The sequence below is a fragment of the Maylandia zebra genome, linkage group LG17, assembly GCF_041146795.1.
Source record: "Maylandia zebra isolate NMK-2024a linkage group LG17, Mzebra_GT3a, whole genome shotgun sequence".
NCBI lineage: Eukaryota > Metazoa > Chordata > Actinopteri > Cichliformes > Cichlidae > Maylandia > Maylandia zebra.
Window position 1 is genome coordinate 18,192,855 of NC_135183.1, and position 21,156 is coordinate 18,214,010.

Genomic DNA, 21,156 nt, shown 5'->3' on the forward strand with positions numbered 1-21,156 from the left:
ACCACATGACCAAAAGTATGTAGACACCTGAGTCGCTGCTGGATAGAGTTCAGGTTAGGACATCAAACTGTTTCCCAAAGTGAAAGGTTTTCAGCAGGAGGGTTGAACTCAGACACGACACTCCTGCTGGACGTCCTTGCGCCGCTCTTTGGCTCCATTACACATGCGTCTAATCTTATAGCTTAAGTTCTGCAAATAAACCCCTAAAGTCTGACGACCACATGCTAAAACTGTCCACACTCATGGCTAAGAAGGATCAAGCTTCTGCAGTCTGTCCACACAAATGTGTCACTTTTGCTGCACCTCGCGTCTACGTTTCTCCACCATCTCCAGAGATGGGCTCTGGAAATGCTGCTGAATCTTGGCACACACATCTCCACAGAATCCAGCCAAGGAGGTTCACCTGTCCAGAAGCTGTTGACCCGTTAAGAACTGCTGACCCATTAAGACCTGACATAGATACAATCCCAAACTATGTGCAAGTACAACAAAGACTGTCTTATGCAGTTTTAAAAACACATAACCAATAAAGAAACTCTAACCATTTAAAACAAATCTGAACTTTTAGATTTTCAAGAGCAGGGAGCTTTGATCTTTCATCAGCTGTGGGTAGCTTCCTCTGTAGATGTGATGAGGTGAGGAGCTCATAGTAGAACCCAGAGCTTCTCCACCTCAAGACGAGACAGCTGAGGTGCTTCACCAGGATTGGTCCAACGAAGAGGAGACCTCTTCGTTTGACACAGGACACCCTGGAAAGACTCTCAGCTGACCTGTGACCTCTCTGAGGAGCTGGAGGGGGAAGTGTGGGTGTCTGGGTCTGATTGGACCTCTTCCCTGTGGTCACATCTGGCTCCATTAACATTAAAACTACACAGTGGCCATAGTTTATATACAGTCTTTGCTTTCTCTTTATAACGTTATCACTCGCTATGACGTCAGTGCATGCTGCTGACGCCAAACCAGCTGAAAGCAGACTTGTTGTTGACAGAGTTATGTGCAGAAGTGTCTAACCTGATGGCCACACAGGTGTCCACACAGTTTTGGCCACGTCGCTGAGCGCGTGTGTTGTGATTTTGGTGAGCTGAGCCTTTATCGTAGAAAGTTCCAGGGTTGTTTGGGCTTTTGCAGTGAAGATGAGAAGAGTGAGGAGAGTGGGAGGTGAAGGGTGAGAAGGAGGGCAGGCTGGGGTGAGGTGGGCGATAAAAGAGGCAGAGGGGGAGGAGGGAGGACAGATGAAGCGCTTACAGAACGAAAGCGGTCGCGTTTAAACTCAACAGTTTCTCAGCACACAGCGAGCAGCGCCTCCTCCTCTTCTTTCCCCTCCTTCATCCTCCGTGCATCCATCCTCCTCCTCCTCCTCCTCCGTTCCTCCTCTCCATGCCGGCGGAGGTCTCCGCGGGGCTGCCATGGCGAAGATCCGGGTGTCGTACGAGTACTCCGAGGCCGAGGACAAGAGCATCCGGCTGGGCTTGTTCCTGATCGCCTGCGGGATCCTCAGCCTCTTCATCCTGGGCTTCTGCTGGCTCAGCCCGACCCTGCAGAGCCTCCAGAGCAAGCCGGCCAACTGCACGGTGAGCCCGGCTGCCAGCTCCGAGCTGCCACCGCCGCTGCTGCCGGAGCCGCCGCCGTACAAGGAGGTGTAGTAGATGTAGTAGTAGTAGTCAGGTTAGTGGTAGTATTAGTTAAAATACACACTGAACCCGACTTTTCTTGTCGTTTGTTGTCGGGGTTCACGCTGTGCTGGTTTTCAGAGGTGTGTTTATGTGGAAGTAGTTTTAGTGAGGACTGCTGCTACCACACTTACTGTAGTACTGCTACTGCACTCAGTACACGCTGCAGTTAAATACTTTTGATATCACACAATACATTTCTAGGGCAGGCTTTGACTGTCTATAGTACTTCACTTTAAAATATTATTTTAGCACACAGCCTATTAATAGTTCTTCTATAAAAAGAAAAAAAATAACTTGCAGCCTACTGCAGGATACTGAGAGCTGTTAAGGATTTCAGCATTTCGCAGGAACTGCTGACACAACCAGGACTTTAACTGATTAATTACACACATTAAAAGTACATCAATCACAAGTACTGAAAAATAGTAAACATATGTCTGCTGTAGTGTTGCTATAAGGCTACTAACACTCAGCGGCAGCAGGGTGGCTTTACCTGGAGCCTAAATTAGTGATGTGACTGTGTAAGTGTGTTATTATCAGCTGTGGTATTAGTGGTTGATAAAGAGAGGAGTGCTTCAGTGTTAGTAAAATAATAAGTGAAGTCAGGACCAAAATAAATGCAGTTTTTAACATAATACTGACATTATTTTCTTCATATGTGCACTCGTCTGCTTTCAGCTCAGTGTGGGAGTCTTTTTGCACTTATTTACAGTCTCCTTAGTTTCTCCTCACACACGGAGTGGAGTAGACACATTAAGCCAACTCACCACTGTACGTATGTCACCATGAGTTCAATAAAAGTGAGAAACACCTCCAGGCTGCCAACTCTCTGTTAGGTCTCCCGTTTCTGATGGTGGAGTAAACATTTCCATCGATACTCAATATCCAGATTTTGGAGTCAGGATCGGGACACGTCGGCATGATTGGAGATTTTATAAAGTATTAATGTTGATTCAGACAAAAAAAAGTATTTAAGGGAAAATAATGTTGATTCCTGTGGATCTGGGTCCAGTATTTGCATTTTTTCTGTTTTTAATCATGTGAACTTAATGAATTCACAGCTTTTTGAAATTCTATGCATTAACTGGACAAAGCTGCAGCTTTACTTATAGGTGAAAGGATCCACTTGCCTCTTTTGTTATGCTGCAGTTTTTAGGAAAGTCCAAATTGTTTACTAGAAAGTCACTGACATATTTACTCTAGTATATGTTGCACTGACACACTGACGAGAAGCACCATGTCGAAGAATTCCTGGTGTTGAGATCAATATTGAAGGATTTCTGTGAGTTTGACTCAGATTATCTGTGCTAATCTCCTTCAGCCACTCGAGAAGTGTCCAGTAATAACTGAGGGCAAACTCTAATGCACATCAGTTATCAGACTTTGATGGACAGTGAGGGGGATCCCGCCGGTCTGACCGAGGTGATCTGACACAAACTGTCAGTCGTCTGTCAGTGAACGCGGCCCTCGCTGTTGTTTCTAAATTAAAGTCATTCTGACAGCTGAGTCTAACATCTGTAGTCCAGATTCTATGTTAGTCTGAGGTTTTGCTAACTTTAACCTCACAGGTAACATGCTGTAGTTCTAGTTTAAGCCTCAAATTTGGAAAATGCTAACTGGATACCCAGCAGTCAGACATTTTTTATCCCCCAGAGGATTATTTTTAACTTTCGGTATTTTCTCTTCCATTTCCTGGAAACCATCCTCATAACTCTCTAAAACTACTTGGTATTAGTTGGTATTTAGCTATAAATTACAAGAAGATCACAGAGAAAGTCCTACACATGGGATATTGAGAAAGAATGACATTGTTATATTTGTGTTTTTTACAAAGAAAATACGTATTAATGCATTAGAAAAGCCAAATATTGCACTTAAACTGATCTTTCTTTCTTTTTTTCAAAGGTAACCTTCACAGCTGAAGTTTTACTCCTGCTTTATGCTTGGAAAGTTCCTAATTTGTAGTAGAAGGAGTTCTAGAAAAAACCCTAATATACCACTTGTAAAATCTGCAGTTTTCTCATGCAGTTCATGCAGTGTAGACACAGAAAGAAAAGCATAACTCAACCTTAGTTGAACTTCAATTTCAGTGACTGTCTCTGCAGAATTAGAACATTTTAAGGTGCAACCTACATTTCTAGTAATGTTATGTTGACCTTGTCATTGTGTTGTTTTGATGTCGATGTTTCTAGTGGATCCAACCAGTTACAAACAAAGTTCTGTAAGATTCTTTAATCCTTCCATTGTGGGAATCCATGTTTTTGGATGGACCTTGCAGTGATGATGGTTATTTTTCCTGCCAGATTGATGGACCACGGCCAAAATTAAAGCCTTGTTAAGCTTTTACTCAGAGAAAGAAGGCTGACCTTAACATTTCCCTAAGCTCATCGTCTTTTTCTTGCTGTTAACTATTCAGTTCAGTTCAATTCAATTCAATTTTATTTATATAATGCCAAATCACAAGCTTAAACGCTAGATTGACAAAAGCTTATATTAACAATCATTTAAGAATCTACTTTTATTTCTAGAGAGGAACTTCGTTCCATATGACGTTTCTTGAGATTGTTTATCTTCACCAAACCCATTTCTCAGGGAGTAAGACTTTCAGATGCAGAGGAACTTTTAGAATGGAACTACAGGTTAATCAAACAGATATTCAGTGATTTAAAATTCCGATGTTCTCAAATATTGTCCGGTATTGTTTTTTTCTTTATGACACACAAAACATAAACAGGCTTCTCTGATATTTGTTATGTGTACATATTTATTTAAGTTCCAACACGTGTTATTAGCAGGGAAGTTCCTAAGTGCCCTCTGGTGGACAAAGACAGCGATACGTATAATGTTTTTGAAGGGTGTTTTATTTTCCCTTTTTAAATTTCGGCTGGTAGCCAATAATATCGTCCTGCTTATAAATTGGCCGGGCTCAAGGTGGAACTTGGAGTGCTTTATGCTGTTTTACAGTATTTTGAGCTTCACAGAATATCTTTTGAAAGAAGGGCAAGTTCATATTCTTTTAAGCCTTTATCTAGAGGAAGACACCCAGTAGGAATTTGAAACGACAAGCTTGAATGAGTCAACATTTTGACAAGTTCGTCATCATTTTGTTGCTTTTCTGATGCTTCAACTGACTAATTTACCTGCAGCTGCATCTTGGTAACTTCTAAAGCTATTTTGCATTGTCTTGTTGCTGAATAGGAGGCCACCACTGTGCAATCAGAGGGATGATTGCTGTGAGAAGAAGGCAGTATAATTACTTTGTGAGATATTTTTACTGAAAGGGAGACAAACTTCCGTCTATTACCTTCAGTCTTAACAAACTCCACTGCCATCAGAAACATATTGAGAAAACACAAGCAGCCAATCAGTTTTTCTAGTTTCAGCTTTTTGTTCATGTAGCGAATCCATCTATTATTTTCAGGGGAATCTTTTTTGGTCACAGACGGTGTCTCTGAATCTCCTTCCAGACATCTCAGTTGTTTCATTTTTAAACTTTTTCTTCGATTCATATGCAGCAGGTCGGTCTGGTGTTCTGCTCACTGGCAGCTGTTTCCCCAGTTGGTAAAGCCAATCAGCATTCTCCTGCTTCGGAGCCAGAGAACCAGTGACAGAAAAATGGCAACAAGCCTGAATGAGATCAAGACAGCTGTGCAGGTTTTGTACGTTGAATTTCCCAAATAACAACTCGTAAATCTCAGTGTTTCTTCAGATATCCTGGTCACGGATTCTCCGTCTTTAAAATGGATAAATTAGATTGAATGAATCAATATTTCCATTTAGAGCTCCTGCTGCTCTCAGAATACAAAATTACCCTTTAAATAACTTCTCGTTGGGTTCAAACATTCCTCTTCTTGCTGTACATGGCAGAAGAAAAAAACATGACCATTAGTTTTGACAGAAACTAAAACATATTGTTTGAAATCACAGCTCAAGCAGCCTGAGGCCTTTAATGATTGAGTTAGTCATTTATTTAGATTTTTGTTGTCAGGACCAGTGTTGGTCAAGTTACTTGAAAAAAGTAATCAGTAACTAATTACTGATTACTTCCCCAAAAAAGTAATCCCGTTACTTTACTGATTACTTATTTTCAAAAGTAATTAATTACTTAGTTACTTAGTTACTTTTTAAAAACACGATTTACAACCTGAACAGGTGATAAATATAGATAGATCTTTCAGCCCAATTCTACTTTTTCTACATAATCCATCATACAAAATGTAATCAAATGGAAAAGTCTCTTTTTTTTTTAACTTGTTTTATCAGTTTTAATCTTTTAACTTTATGCATCAAGCAAAAATTTAATTATATGCACCATTCTCTGAGTTGAATAAATGAGTTTAACATTTAAACCTATTTTCTACTCAAAGTAAGGTCAGTACTTCCACGCTGCACGCTCATACTCTCTCCCACAATCGATATGTGATCCATTGTTGATCTGCACACAGCTGTTGTCACTAACGGCGCACTCGCTTACGTCACTGTCGTGAGACATTCTTAGTAACGCAGTAACGCAGCGTTCCTACGGGAAAGTAACGGTAATCTAATTACCGTTTTTGCAATAGTAATCCCTTACTTTACTCGTTACTCGAAAAAAGTAATCAGATTACAGTAACGCGTTACAAGTAACGCGTTACTGCCCATCTCTGGTCAGGACAAAGCGTCCACCTTTAGCTGTTTCGGTTCGCTCGTGCTGCATCACTTTCCGCTCTGGATCGTTAAAAGTGTTTGCACAGCGTTTTGAAGCCATTGGGACTTCTCGTGGTATAAATTACAGGCAGCCACAGCCTGCACTCCCAGCTGTTTACTGTGGATGATGAATTCATACCGGCCTGATTTATTTGGCTTTTAGCTTATTGCATCATTTTGGAATAATGTTCATGCATTATGGAGACTGGAAGTCCAAAGTCATGTGGCAGAGAGCACGTCTGCTCTGTCATTCACTGATCCATTGCTTAATAACACATCAATCACGATGGTTCGACATTATTGCAGCTTTGTGACCTCTTGAGTGATGAAGCGGTCTGACTTTTATCAGATCTGCAAAGACTGACTGATTATTTCTCATGGACATTGATATTTATTTTCATGCCTGAGGTCGTTGTTTGAGTCCAGTAATGAGCCGGTAGACAAGTTTCCGCCATCGCTCATCATTAACATCCAGACATATAAAAGATTTAGACTGTACTCTGTGTCCACACATTTTTAAAAGCTGCATGAACAAAAGTTCCCACAGATATAAGTGTTTACTAAAAACTGATGCTGACTGAGCCTCAAGAGAGCTGCTGCTCCCACTGCAAGGATGTGGACTCCGTCAGAGGCTGTGCAGAAAGCACAGTCTCCTCTCGAGCGTGGAGATGTAGTTGGACACGTTCAGCAGGACAGGACAGGACTTGGATTTGGGACAAGTTGAGCAATGTGGCACAAGTCCATCTCCGATGCTGGGCCAGTGAACCAGCTGGGAAAAACTGAAACATCACAAGCTCAACTGGAAGGATCTCTGGAAAATGGAAGGAAGCAGACTCAGCTTTATAATCAGAGTCACCTACAATATCCTCCCTACAGCCCAAAACGTCCATTAGTGAAGTGGAGACGACCATATGTATGCTCTCTGCCAAACTCCAGCAACTCTCAGGCAAAAAAAGCCTGTCCCAAGGCCACAACACCTAGAAATGTACAACTTCCACAACCAGGTCCTGCAACAAATGGTGATTATCTCATAAGGAAGGAAAACTGACGCCAATGCCCTCGCTCCTACAGTGGTCTGAATACCAAGCCTCATTCCCTTCATGAGAGCAGGAGAACTTCTTGTGAAGTCATCGGCAAGAGTAAGCATAACCCTGGAAGATGCAGGTCAACCCTGATCACACTGGTCTTTCTGATAGGAACAATAACTAATCTCAGGCCAGACCTCATGTTGCGATCAGCTTTGCAGAAGATATTAGACATTCTGGAACTAATGGTACTTTGGGAATCTGGAGTTGAAGAGCCATATGAATGGGAAAGCTTGTCATAATAGCAGCTCAGGCAGAATCTTGCTGTGGAGGTTGAGTGTAGAGGGCTTATTGTCAAGACCAAAACTCCTGAAGAGGATGGGAGTGCGAGGGCACTGAGCGAAGTAGTGACTGGTTGTGGATCAAGAAAAAGGACGCCAGGTGTCATGTTGAGTCCTCTGGAGGTATTGTGGAAATAAAATCAATGAAATACTGAGGATGGAAGATGCCCATCTGATGACCCTAATGAAGCAGTTACTGCTCACCCACTAAGGACCCCAGGCAGGAAGCAGTGCTGATTACTCAAAGGATTGCACCATCAAGTCCTATAAGCTCCACTGAGTCAGAGTTCCTGTATTTGTTTTTAAATCCTTAAATGGTATTTACCCCGAGCTCTCAGGTCATCTAACCAACTGCTGCTACATATACAGAAATCTAAGTGGAAACTCAGAGGGGACAGGATTCTCTATCGCTGCCCAAAGGTTATAGAATAAACTGTCTTTGCATGTTAAACAGTCACCTCAACAGTCCATTTTTAAAACTCATCCTAAACACATTTTTCCTCCCAGGCCTTCAAATCAGCATGATACATTCAAATCATGTTATTTTTACCTTAATCCAACCTTCGGTTAAAAACCCAAACAAAACATTCAAATTTACCTCACAGAAAATTGGACAATTAGCAAATATGTATATTTCAAATAAAATTACCAGTAAAAGATGTTATTTTTCAACGAATCAGCTATCAGAATCGACGCAGTCCACTAACATATCCATCACTAATCGTGTGCTCCCCCTCTTGCAGGTGGTGTCGGTGTTGCATCCGGAAGAGATGTTCGAGTGCGTGTTCACATGTGGAGCAGACTGTAAGGGAACGTCGCTCTACCCCTGCCTGCAGATCTTTGTCAACAACTCCGAGTCCAACTCTGTGGCTCTGCTGCACTTTGACGAGCAGCAGCTGGTCCTCAACCCAAAGGTAACGACACCTCGTTTTACCGTGTGACGTGAAGGCGTGAGCGGCATGTTTTTTATAATGTTTTTCTTTATCAGTTAGGCTCTGATGATGCTGAGCTGCTGTCCTGATAGTCCGAACTACTTTGTATCCGCTGTTTGGTCATTAAAACAGAGACGCTCATCGTGTTTCAGCGCTAAAGAGGATTTTATTGAACCTGTTTATTTCCTTCATTTACTTTTTAAATTAGCTCTCACATCAGATAAGCTGTATTCTCCAGTTTGAAGCATTTAATGTCAGCTAATTGATTCATTGATTAATCCTTTCAGCCCATATGACAGCTCATTCTGTGGATGAAATAGTTTATTAAAAAATCAGCTGTTCCAGCTCTTATATCAGACAAATCAACAGCCAGCCTTTTTGAACGTTTGTGATCAGATTGCCCACACGACCTTTAACATCATCTTCACCTTTGGAAGCATTGCTGCTACTTTCAGATCACTTCCTGTTCACTTACTGTGTGCACTTGGTTGAGGGCTATTGCTAATGTTTAGAACTGGGTCTTCTTCTACAGCCCAGAGACCAAACAGCAGGTTTCAGTCAAAAAGTTGTACAGTTTGCAGTCAGGACAGTTGTTCTTCGGTTTGTTTGTGTTTTTCAGGATTCGTTGGTTTGTCCAGATCTCCAGGCTCAAAGTCTCATATTTGACTGATGCCAGTGCTAGCTTTGTATTAAAGGCTGGCTTTTAAAGGCCAGTTTTACAGCCTTTAAATGAAACTAATAAGCTTTGCACTGTGAATCAGTGTTGCTATTACACATCTGAACTGGGGCAGACCTGAAAACCAAGGCTGTTGGATTCAAAATGTCTGAATGATTATGGACGATAATCATCGTGTCATGAAATAACACGTAAGCTCATACGAGTGCTTAAAATTTGATTTACCAGTCTCTCTTTTCACAGATCATTTATTTTAGTACAATACACCTCACCTCACCGACGGTGTGAGAGATTTCACTACAAGCTTAATTACTGACCCTTCATTTAGCATCACAATGAGTGAAGAGTGAAAAGCTTTAATTCCTGCTGCCAAATGTGGAGATTTACAGCAGCTCAAACTACAAAATATTAACAGTGAGGCTGCCAATTACTCAGAAATGAAGTACTCTGAGTACTCTACAGTGGTATTTGTACTGCACGAACACCCCTAAGTTGTAATATCTTGAGGCAAATGCAATAATCCGGGAAAGCTGATTGTGTTCACTGAGAACGCCGCCTCCGGATGAACACAAACAACTGTCTGAGTTTTAATGGCAGCAACAACATATCAGGCAATCACCATATTAGGGATATCTGCTCTTGGTGACATCATACAGACCCAAGACTGGAAATTTGATGTGAAACTTAACATTTAGCTAATGGGTATAACTGTAGCCACATTATTTAAATCTTTGGCCATGTTTCATATGAACGTCACCACTGAAACAGCAGATTTAGGGCAGATTTAAAGTAAGTAGTTTGAGTACCCTGATAAAAGGTGGTCTATGCCTCAGTGGGTCAGAGGTTAAATGGCTGAAATGAGGAAAAAATGGAAGTGTTGCAGTGATCTTGCCATATTTTGCTGTTTTAGTTCCATCTGAGTGTCAGGAGATTTTCAGTCTGATTGTTTTTGTATCGCAGCATCTAAAGTCAGAGGTGAACCTAAACAGATCCGCTCACTGTGTGAATGAAGGACTCAGAGCGCCATTAACAACCAGCTGATGGTAAACACTGCACAGCTGCGTGACTCCGGGTCTGAGGGCTGGCTGTTTACAGTTTGAACCCCTCCGGGTTTCCACTTTAGCTGTGTGGGTCATGAAAGAAAGCACATCCATGTAGTCAGGTTCAATATCTGGTGAAACCAAAACAGCTGAATCTTTCATAGCAATGATACGCTTGCATAATCTGGATGGGTCCACATAAATTTGGATAAATAGTGCAGAAAACCCCCCACGAGGGGCCAAAAGGACAATATGCAACAAAATAATCAAACAGTAACAGAGATAAACACAGAAGTCTGTGCTGCTGCTGCTTCTTCTTCTTTGGTGCATGCCTGGGTCGTCGCTACAGCAACAGAGTAAATATAGAGGGGAGAGACGGGGCGTCATCGATGCTGCTCAGTCGCCATGGCAACCCATGATGTGGAGATGGAGAAACGGAGAGAGTGCGAGAGAGAGAAGTCACGCTTCATTCAGAAATCCTTTAATGTCGAGAGAGAGAGGCTGAAAATTGGAAAAGGACGGATGTCGCACCGCTCGTCGGCTGGGTGACCTTTACATGTAACTGAAAAAAGGGTGGGCGAGGGTTGGAGGGGAGGGTTCCTCGCTTCAAATATAAAACCTTTATTGCTCCGTCTCCTTCAAGACCAAAACATCGTTAACATGTTGGCAAAAAGACAAAAATGAGCTTGTTGGCGGGTCCTCAGCCTGCCTCACAGCGTCATCAGCTCCTCACAGATTCCTCAATGTAAACATCCAGATTCATAACGGGAATAATAAGCGCGTGTGCATCACACACACACAGGTATACAGCGATCATAAACAGACAGGTGCACCGAATGAAATATGATTTCATTTGGTGCTCACGTCCTCCTCCACGGGTTTGTTTTCAGACTCTCTTACAGCAGCTTTGTATGATTCATAGTTAAAAATAAGCCATATCTTATCCTGGGCCTCAAGCAGCTCCTTCGTCTCAAATAAGCTATAAGACAGCACAGAAGGTGGGCAGGGCTTCTGTGCCCAAGATGACCATCTTAGGGTTATATCTTTGTGTGACATCAGAAAGATCCAAGAGGAAAAAAAAAACATGAAACTGAGTGTTCAGAGACGTGCTACACAGAGTGCTGTTTGAATATAATACCAGTGCTGGGTTCTGGTTGTACGGTCGCCATGTTTCACATGGCTTAACATGGGGCCGGTGATTGGAACAGTGGGGTGGTGGTTTGATCCCGGGCTCCTCCAGTGAACAAGTTTAAGTGTGTGAGTCTGAGTGCAGTAGTTAGAAAGCACTTAAAGAATACAGTGTTTTGTGATTAAAAACCTCTTTGAGTGCTGAGTTTGTGTGGAAAATTTGCAGTTAGACGGTTATGGTTGAAATTTGAATTTTACTCTATGTTCAGCAACAAGGAGAAACCAACAACAGCTCCGTATTTCTGTTCTTGGACTTTAAAACAGCAGCTTTGCTTGATCCACAGTTCAAAATAACCGTTCTTTATCATACACTGGTGCAGGCCCTCAGTCTGAAGTGAGCTGTAAATTTCCTCAGACTGGCTGTCCCTCATAAACAGGAGGCGTATGGAACTCCCATGACTAGATTATTAGAACTTCAAGGAGGTGTTATCAAGCTGTCTTTATGAACATTTTAACATGGTTAAAACCCTGAATGGAAGTTTGATAACATTTGAAGGATTTTTTTTAAGAACTGTAAAAATGTATAAAACGTAGAAATTACAAAATTACAAACATTCAAAAAATTGGAATTTTCACATTTCTAATTTTGTAAAAACACAAGAAAAACAAAAAAACAATCAACCAACACAAAAACACGTATTTAGTTTTTCAGTTCTGTGTCTGTAATTCATGCAGTCGATGGATAGATCCAGCTGACATCAGCTGATAACTTAGCACTCCAGCTTCTTGTTCAAATACGGTCACTTCTGGCTCTTTCTGGTGCTCAAAATGCTAAAGTTTAGGCTTCAAATGGCCAAATGTCCACAGCAGATGGGTGATCAGGGTGCTGGTGTGTCTTTTATATAGAGCATATGGTTTGGGGCAGTGCAGTAATAGATGGTTTGAACCACAGCTGTCTTAAGCAGCTTTCATGTGGTCTCAGACGACAAAGATTGTGAAACTTTGTCGTGATATTTTTCCTCTCTGAAGCTGTTTGGACTTCAGCTCATTGTAAAGGCAGATGAAACGATAAAAGGCTGTGTGCTGCTAGCTCTGCAGGGGTATAAAAAAAGACAGCGCTGGGATTTTAGCCAATCATGATTTTAATAAATGACATATCGGCAGAATGTGTCTTCAGGGCCACAGCAGATCTCAGACGAGCAGGCGAGACGCATCGATATGTCTGTTTGGTAACCTCTCAGAAGGTTATTGTAGACGACACGCACACACCGGCTGCAGATACACAAAGTGATGCACACCTGCTGAACCACTTCATGTTTATTGGGGTCAGGAGTTCATTTCATTTTTGTTGGAGGAGAAATGAACTGTGATGACACGAGCAGAGAAATGAGCTGCAAGAGATTTTATACTCAGCGTGTGTATTTAAGTGTACTCGCCCAGCTATTCTCATGAGGACTCGTGTCATTTTCAGACCTCGTAAGGACCGTGGGGTAAAAGAAAGGTCATTTTGGCCATTTGTGATTTTGGGTTGCTTCTGGTTATGACGTGGTTTGAGAATTGTCACAAAAGCAGAAGTGAAATATGTGTGTTGGGCATGTCTAGCTCTCAGCTTGTGTTTAACCACGAACTGATAAGCTGGTGTTTCTGATCAGATAACGACTCAGACCTGCAGCTTTAATTAAAACCTGACAATCTCTTACGTGTGTGCCTACATTACTGTGTGTGTGTTCGTGCATCACTGCGTAAATCCAAGCGCCGTGTTCACTTGATTCAGCAGGTGTGAAAACAAATATGTGGCTGGATATGCTCTCCGTTTCCTAATTTAAATCTCTGAAGGTGACATGAAAAGTGCAGCAGGAAGGTTGTTGGAGAGCTTGGAGAAGACTGTTGCATTTTAGTCCCATTACATTAAGAATACTGATAAGTACTGATACAGATCAATGGAGCCAGTATTGATAAAATCCTGATGATAGCTATCTGTAATCCTCAGATGTGCAGATATTGATTTGACTTCTGTTTACTGCATTATTCTTAAAGCACCTCAGTTTTCCTGCCTTTGCTTTACATGAACAAATTCAGTTGGCCTGTGCTGCTGTTGATCTTAATGTCATGTCAGTCATTTGGTCCACAGGTGGCTCCATTAAGTAATCCCCCCCCATAGACACAACACCAATTAACTCAGAGTGTCTGTCTTCTTCTTCTTCTTCTTCTATCTCTCTTCAGCTGTTTTACAGCCACAACATCCATTTTAGACACAACTGCAATTAAGGTTCCCAGTCTGTCATTGAAAGGTCATGAAGAAAATGAGCTGAACCAGAGGTGCTTTTAAAGATGGAATTTGTTTAGATGGGTTCCCTGTTGGTTCTGTCTGGATTATATCCAATGCCATGTCAAGTTTTTCGCCTAACTTTCTTTAATTTCTTACAGAAATTTGTGCTGCCAGTCAGATCTATAGCACAATAACATGAAAACCATCCAACGACCAATCAGCTTTCTGCAATCTAACTCTATATAATGTCATCTGCAGGGCAGAGTGTGTGGATATTGACTCTTCCTGTTTTTTCTGGTGATGGTGATACACTTTGGGGTCCACAAGTACTCAGTGGGTTAGCAGAATGTAAAGGTTTCCAATGTTCTACTGACTCAGTAACTGCAGATCTCCAAACCTCTTCTGTCATTATCATCATTACAGAAACTGTGCACTAGGAGCTTCATGGCGTGGGTTTCCATGGTTGAGCAGCTCCTGTGGGTGTAATGTGAGAGTAGCCCAGTACTTTTCTTCATGTAGCTTATGTCAAAGTCTTTCCAGAACAAGATGTCATAAATAGGCAGCCATCTTGAAATTCCTCCCAGTGCTAATTTTTATTTGAGTAGTCACCAGGAAATAAAACTAAATCTATAGAACCACCAGGGAAGTCTCATCTTAAAATACAAACACTTAAAAGGTTTGATCCAAATTAAATGTTTGAAAAACATTTTTCCCCTGGGAGTTTTACTTCGACCTGCATTTCCTAAATTTTTATTTCAGGAGTGCTATGTCTGTCTCTTATAACATCTCTGCTTATGTCCCATTTTCACTTCTTGGGCTTGCTGTAAGTTGTGAACACCAGTGGGATACCATACAAACAGGACAGAAATAACAAGAGGCTAAACAGAATGAACTCAAAGCAGGACATGAGGATGAGTATAAATAAACTCAAAAGCAAAAAGAACATTAGAATGAAAATTCAACAAAAGTCAACAAAGCAAAATCTCTGGGTCCAAAAATCCAGGACCAGGAGAACATTAACAAGCATATAAAGAAAAGTTGAAGGTGGGGAAGAAATGAGAAACCTCCAAACCTCAAACTGCTGACGCTTTGCTATTACATGCTGATATAAACACAGTTATGGGAGGAGCTACTGAAAGAAATCAAGCAATTATTAGCAGATTCTCACAGAAATGACCCCAGACGTCTGCCTGTAATGTTCAGACCTGTTTAAATGTGAGACGGATCTGGATTAAAGCCGCAGCAGGGACAAAGAGACATTCTTCAAGGTTGTTCAGTTACAGAGCCACTCCTGAATTTAGGGGAGTGTTTAATGCATAACATAAAAAAATGTTTCTGCCTGGTCTTTGTAAGTTTATCCAGCTGAAAGTTATGAAGTCATAATGGTGATGGATTGATGTGTTTGATTAATTTCTCTGTCCTGCTCTGTTTTATTCTTTGTGTGCACTTCATCAGTCCAAACTCACAGTGTCCCTCTGGCTTTCTGTCAAACACACACACTGTTCAGTTCAAATTTAATGGAGTTTGCCAATCCAAGCTAGGCTGGTTACATTAGTGAGTGTGTGTGTGTGTGTCCAGCCCATAAAGTATTTCATGAGTGCAGAAATCCGACTCTAAAGTCTTAGCAACAAACTAAAGCAGCTTTGGCTTCGCTGCAGCTCGGTAATATCTCAGCACAGCGCTCTGCAGATGTTGGTGTTATGGCAGGATTACTTCTCGGCACTGACTGGTCCTGCTGCAAATGTTTCCACTGATGTCCACATCTGTAACCAAACGTGTCGGGTCAGTTAGATGTTGCATCGTATGACGTATGATTTAGTGAAGAACGATCATAAATGTTTCAAAGATTTTTTTTTTTTTTTGGGGGGGGGGGGGGGGGGGGGGAATAAATCAAATATATGCACAGAGTCAGTGTTTACAGCAATGGCACTTCTTCGTGACTTCTTCGTCACTGTGACTCTCTGTGGTGTGCTGGATGCTGATTGATGGACATGTCTTCCTGTCTCATCAAGTGATTGGTTTGTGGGCTTTTTAAATAGATTCTGGATCAGACTGTGATCTGGGGAGTTTCATAGCCATGAATTTAAAGTGTAGTTTGATGATCTCCAAGGTTCTTGATAATCACTTGTGCCAAAGGTCACTCCATCGTGGTTGAAAAGACACAGATTGAGGACATTTTTCCATATAGTCAAGAATCAAGAAAACTTTAGTCAGCCCTTAAAAAGAGATTGTGTTGTCAATTTGTAGGCTGAAATCTCTCCGCTGTTTCACTGGACACTAAAAATACCAGAATCATTTCATCCTGAGTTCATTATCCAGGAAAGCCATCAGAAGTCTCTAAATACTCTGCCTTCTGTCCTAAAATTTATCACTAAAAGGCCTCACAACCTGCAGAGGCCTGAAACGTGCCAAGAAATTGATGGTGGTTTCTCTAAAGTGTGCCTATCGAGTGTGCCTATTTTACAGTTGTCTCAGTTTTTTGGGGGCCCACAGTTAGGAGTCAACTTAATTAGCATTACTGTAAGAAACAGATGAGATAACGCACAGCCCTGAATCACATGTTACACGGGACACGTGAGGTAAAGTTAGTTGCTCAGCGGAGAGAAAGGAAAGGCATGACTGATGAACCAGGTCAGTGTAAACTGAGTTTCAGTCAATACGTGTATGAAAGGTTTTTCTTTTTGGGATTAACATTTTATTGAATTTTCCAGAACACTACAGTCCACTTTAAATACAGATCACAACATGTAAAAATTGCCTCAGCATAACAGCAGAACAGTATTCTGTGATCTCTGACAGCGCTTGTCAGGACCCCAATGTCTGTCCCACTCTAAGTTTTAACCTAATCCTTTTATTCTGAACAGATACAGATCCCGCTTCAGGTGGAAGCTCTCCATTCTTCACTCCTTTAGTGGAGAATTGAAGAAAGTTAGAATCATGCAAAAGGCTTGAGTTTAGCCTCCATCTGGGAGACTTGAAGCGGCTACCAAATGAGGTCAGATGCTGGAGCACCGAGGCATGGTCAAATAAGTGTATACCTCCAATAGAACAAGACATTGCTCAGGGCATAATAAAATTTGACATAAGAAAATAATCAATCCTCGACGGAGCATTGTGGGGGGCAGAATAAAAGGTGTAATCTCTTGTGGATAGGTTGAATACTCTCCATGCATCTACTAAACCCAAGTTCCTACACATTTTAAGAGCAACTGAAGCTGATCTAGAGTGTCGCTGTGAGGGAGTGCTATGATCTAGTTATCATCCACTACCAAATTGAAGTCCCCTGCTATCAGGATTGGGTAATCACCCATATAGCTAATTATACATTCCAAATTACCAAAAAGGTAGGGTTGTCAACATTTGGTGCACAGATATTGATTAAAATCTTGAAATCTTGAATCTCAGCCAAGAGTAGCAATGTCCACCCATCTACATCCTTAACCATCCGGGTGCATTTAAACTGTAGCTGCTTATGAATCAAAATTGCTACACCCCTACTCTGACTCTGACATGAAAAAAATACCTGACCCAACTAATCACGGCAAAGTTTATCCAACTCCTGGGGGGACAAGTGAGTCTCTTGGAGAAAGGCAATGTGAGCTTTTTTTGATTTGATAAATGTAATGATTTTCTTTTTTTTAATTGGATGGTTAAGGCCCTTTACATTCCAGGTCAATAAGGTAAAGGGCCTTTGGTGCTTATTCGCCATCATGCATTTTGTATTGGACATATAACAGTGGGGTAACATATTATTAAAACCAGGAGTTCAACACCGAGTGGACAATATATGGATGGCTGGCTATAAATAAAATAGGCTATAAATAAAATATGGAAGTAAATAAAAATAACAACTGATAAACATTTAAGCAAATACGTCTGGGGTGACAGAGAACACTAGCTACCCTCAGGTGGGCCAGGAGCCCCCAAAAGCAAAACATAAACTTTATGGTCCGTGACTCTAACCAGTCAAACAGTAATAAACAGGACCCGTTGCCTGCAGCAGCAGCATACCAAGTCAATGCATTGTGAGCAGAGCAGTCATTTCAGGACTTAGCTCCCAGAACACACCTCTGTGCAGGTTGGTTAGAACTGTCCCTTGAAAGACAGTTTTTAATAGTCTTAGTGAGATTCTCTACCAAGCAGATTGCGTCGTATTCTCAAAACTAAAGTAAGTGAATAAATCAAATCAAAGCGTGAGACCCTATAATATTGAAACTTAAACAGTTAGGAGGTGCAAAATATATCAATAATTTTAAATACTATAACTGAGCACCAGCCAAGGCCTGTTATTCAATGGCATGTTAATTACGCTATGGCAAAAAGGGGCAGTTTTTAAATCCAAGCCCTTGACTGTAAATAATTCCCTTAAGGTAAAGACAGAATGTAGTCCTGGACTTTTTTTGGGTCGATAAACTCACGTCTGCCCTCCGTCATTTTCAGCACAAGCAACGCTGGGAACAGTAGGGAGAACTTGATCTTCCTTTCGTGTAACAGCCTTTTACAGGGATTAAATGCCGCTCTTTTGTGCGTCCATACCCTTGCAGCCCTCTGGAAAGCAATCAAAGCGCAGGTGGTTTCTCCGTCCTCTGTTTTCGAGGTGGTGTAATTCCTGTCGTAGAGCGTTCACTTCGTCACTAGTTGCAGGAGAATTTTCCTTTAGTGCTCTGCTGGCATCCTCAAGGAAATCCAGGCAAGACTCGGCATTGCTTAAGCGAGTAGCCAATATCCCCTAACTTAGCCTCCACTGCCCTCGTAGCAGTTTGAATTGCATTGGGTTTGCTCTCTTGTGTCTCGGAGGTTTCCTTAAGTGTGCGTAAATACTTGCAATGTCCTTGGCTATTTGTTCAGTTGTAGCAATTTGAGTAGTATTTGACTTTGAAGGTGAGGGTGGCTGCACATCATTAGCTTTCGCCGAGGCTTCCTTGCTAACACCTTCTTATGTACCTATCTTAAGTATGGGCCTCACAGCCCATTGTTCCTTCAGTGGGCTGGTTTCAGTCATTATGCAAATGTACTGTTTATAAGATTGGGGAAACCTGCAGTCAGCTGAGACTGAAGAAGTCACTTGGATGAGTGACGAAACGTTTCTCCCAGAAAACGCTACGTCCAGATGGACAGAATCAACTTTGGTGATTTACAAGTACAAAATATTTATGACCACATTTTGAGCCCATATCGAGCCTCTAGTGGACGTTAGAGGAACAGCAGCTCTTGGCTGTTGTCTTTATTTTTCACCCACAGAAGTTGAAGTTTCCATTTCAAATCAAGATGCCACTAAATTCACCCCGTTCTCCTTTAATACAAATGTTAATCCTGATGTAAATAGCTAACGCTCCATTTTTTGTATTGTTGGATTAAACTGTTAATCAGACTGAATTAAGGTGAGCTGCAGCTCTGGTCACATATGTTTACGCAGAAGGCTGCTGCACGCACCCACTGGAAACTGCAGGTTTTATTTAGCAGAATAAGTGTGTGCTGTGTTGGTGATTAAGGAGTCATTGAGCTGTTTACTGCACATCTACTCTGATTTTTCTCTGTGACAAGCAGCAGAAGAAACGTCTCACTCTCCCCTCCTGTTAGGCAGATTGATTTAACACTCCCTCTCTGCTCCGGTTTCTGTCATGTAGCGAACAAATCGGCTCTAAATCGTGTGTTTTGAGCAGTAAAATGAGGATTTGGCAGCTGAATAAAGCGATGACATGAACACAGTGTGACAGCAAAGAGAGGAAGGAAGCAAGGAGATGAAGGCAGGTGGGCGGTTTCACTCAGCTAATTACTCGCCGAGTAATTTCCTCGTCTGTGACTTAATTATGTCATAAATGTAAATGACAAGAGCTGCAGGTAACCAGAGGGCAGCTGCACACACATACATGCATGTTTTGTAATAATCTCCCCACCCAAAGTCCTACCTTTTGCATTATTTTAATATCAATAATGAACTTTGACCCCAAACTAATAATTTCTAAAGATAACCAGCAAAAAGGTTGCTCTGTAGACTTTGTGTTTTCTCATTTTTCTATCAGTATGAGGACATTTAACACAACGCCAAAGGAAACAGATTTTACCGGAATCTTTTAAAAGGTGTCTAAAACTTTTATTTTTTCTAATTATTTAATGTCAAAAATTTCTTTAAAATTATTTTTAATTATTGATGGTTGCCAGGGGTTCACCAACTGGTCTCTAGGCCTGTGTGAAGTCTAATGATTTGAACTAGACTCTACTTAAATATGGCAGATCAAATATGTCAAAATAATATAATTTAAAAACTCAAATATAAATAAATACAATAAGAAATAAATGACCCAGTTATAAAATGAATGCAATTAAATACTCAAAATATTACATTTCTTTTATCATGTTTCATTTAGTTTGGCATTGATTTACCTTTTTATGATATAATTTTTTTGTTTTTATCATTTATTTTGTATTAATTTATTCTTTTAAAATTTGGTGGTTCATCTTCTGTATATAAAAATTTATTTATTATATGGCCAGTTTTGGTCCTCCCTACATAAATGTACTGCGGTTACTCATAAACTTATAACACTGAAACACATATGATTCTTTTTTTTTTTTTTACCTTGTGCTTTTTGATCAGTCATGAGATATACAGATATAACTCAGCAGTCTGCTCTGTTTCATGGAAGGCATTACATCTATGCTGCTCGGGGCTTTAAAAGAGTGCAGGTGTTGTGTTTTAATACTGACCTTTTTATGCTTTAATCCCAAAGAAGTAGGCAGCAAACATTTTTCATTTTTCTGTTCATATGAGGACATTTGGAGCTTACAAATACAGCAAATCTCAGAGCAGCTGGAGAGGTCAACAGAAATAAGCCGAACTATTAATTTATGAAAGTATATTTGGTTCATGGAGACAGAAAAAAAACATTTAATATAATCACTGAAGAATGACGACAGCAATAATGACGTGTGTGTGTGTGTGTGTGTGTGTGTGTGTGTGTGTGTGTGTGTGTGTGTGTGTGTGTGTGTGTGTGTGTGTGTGTGTCATGCTAAGTTAAACTAATTAACTGTGATGAGGCAGCTTCTGGAGCTCCTGGACGCAGTGGAGGTGGGAGGCAGTTGTCAGTATCTTCCTGCCCAGCCAGGAGGCACTGCCCCTGCGGACAAACGCTACCTCTCTCCACCTCTCCTCTGCCTCAGAGGAAATGTTCAACTGAGGCCGTTCAGACATTTGTGTGCTAACAAGTGTGTTCGACCTCTACCTAAACTGTACTAGTTTATACTTTACTCAATTCCTGGACCTTAACTGATCTTTGACAAGTGGTAAATGGCCAGTTTTGTCTCTGGGTGCTTTAGAGAAATCTTAAGCGTGTCTCAAGTAATTTAATTTGAAGTTCTTGTGCAGGTGTCGAAGTTTCCAAAGAA

The 21,156-nt window shown here is 41.2% G+C and overlaps 1 protein-coding gene across 2 annotated transcripts in view; it reads left to right on the top strand.

The window, feature by feature from the left end:
• The first annotated feature begins 1,248 nt into the window (after nucleotides 1-1,248).
• Nucleotides 1,249-21,156, top strand: part of LOC101473284 (calcium-activated potassium channel subunit beta-4) — a 40,510-nt gene continuing 20,602 nt past the window's right edge. Inside the window, exons 1-2 of one of the 2 annotated variants that reach the window (XM_004564850.3) lie at nucleotides 1,249-1,637; nucleotides 8,469-8,639. In XM_004564850.3, the coding sequence (XP_004564907.2) occupies nucleotides 1,407-1,637; nucleotides 8,469-8,639 (402 nt within the window). In that variant the 5' untranslated portion in view covers nucleotides 1,249-1,406. The remainder of the gene's footprint in view (nucleotides 1,638-8,468; nucleotides 8,640-21,156) is intronic. The other variant, XM_004564851.3, reaches the window with a different exon arrangement.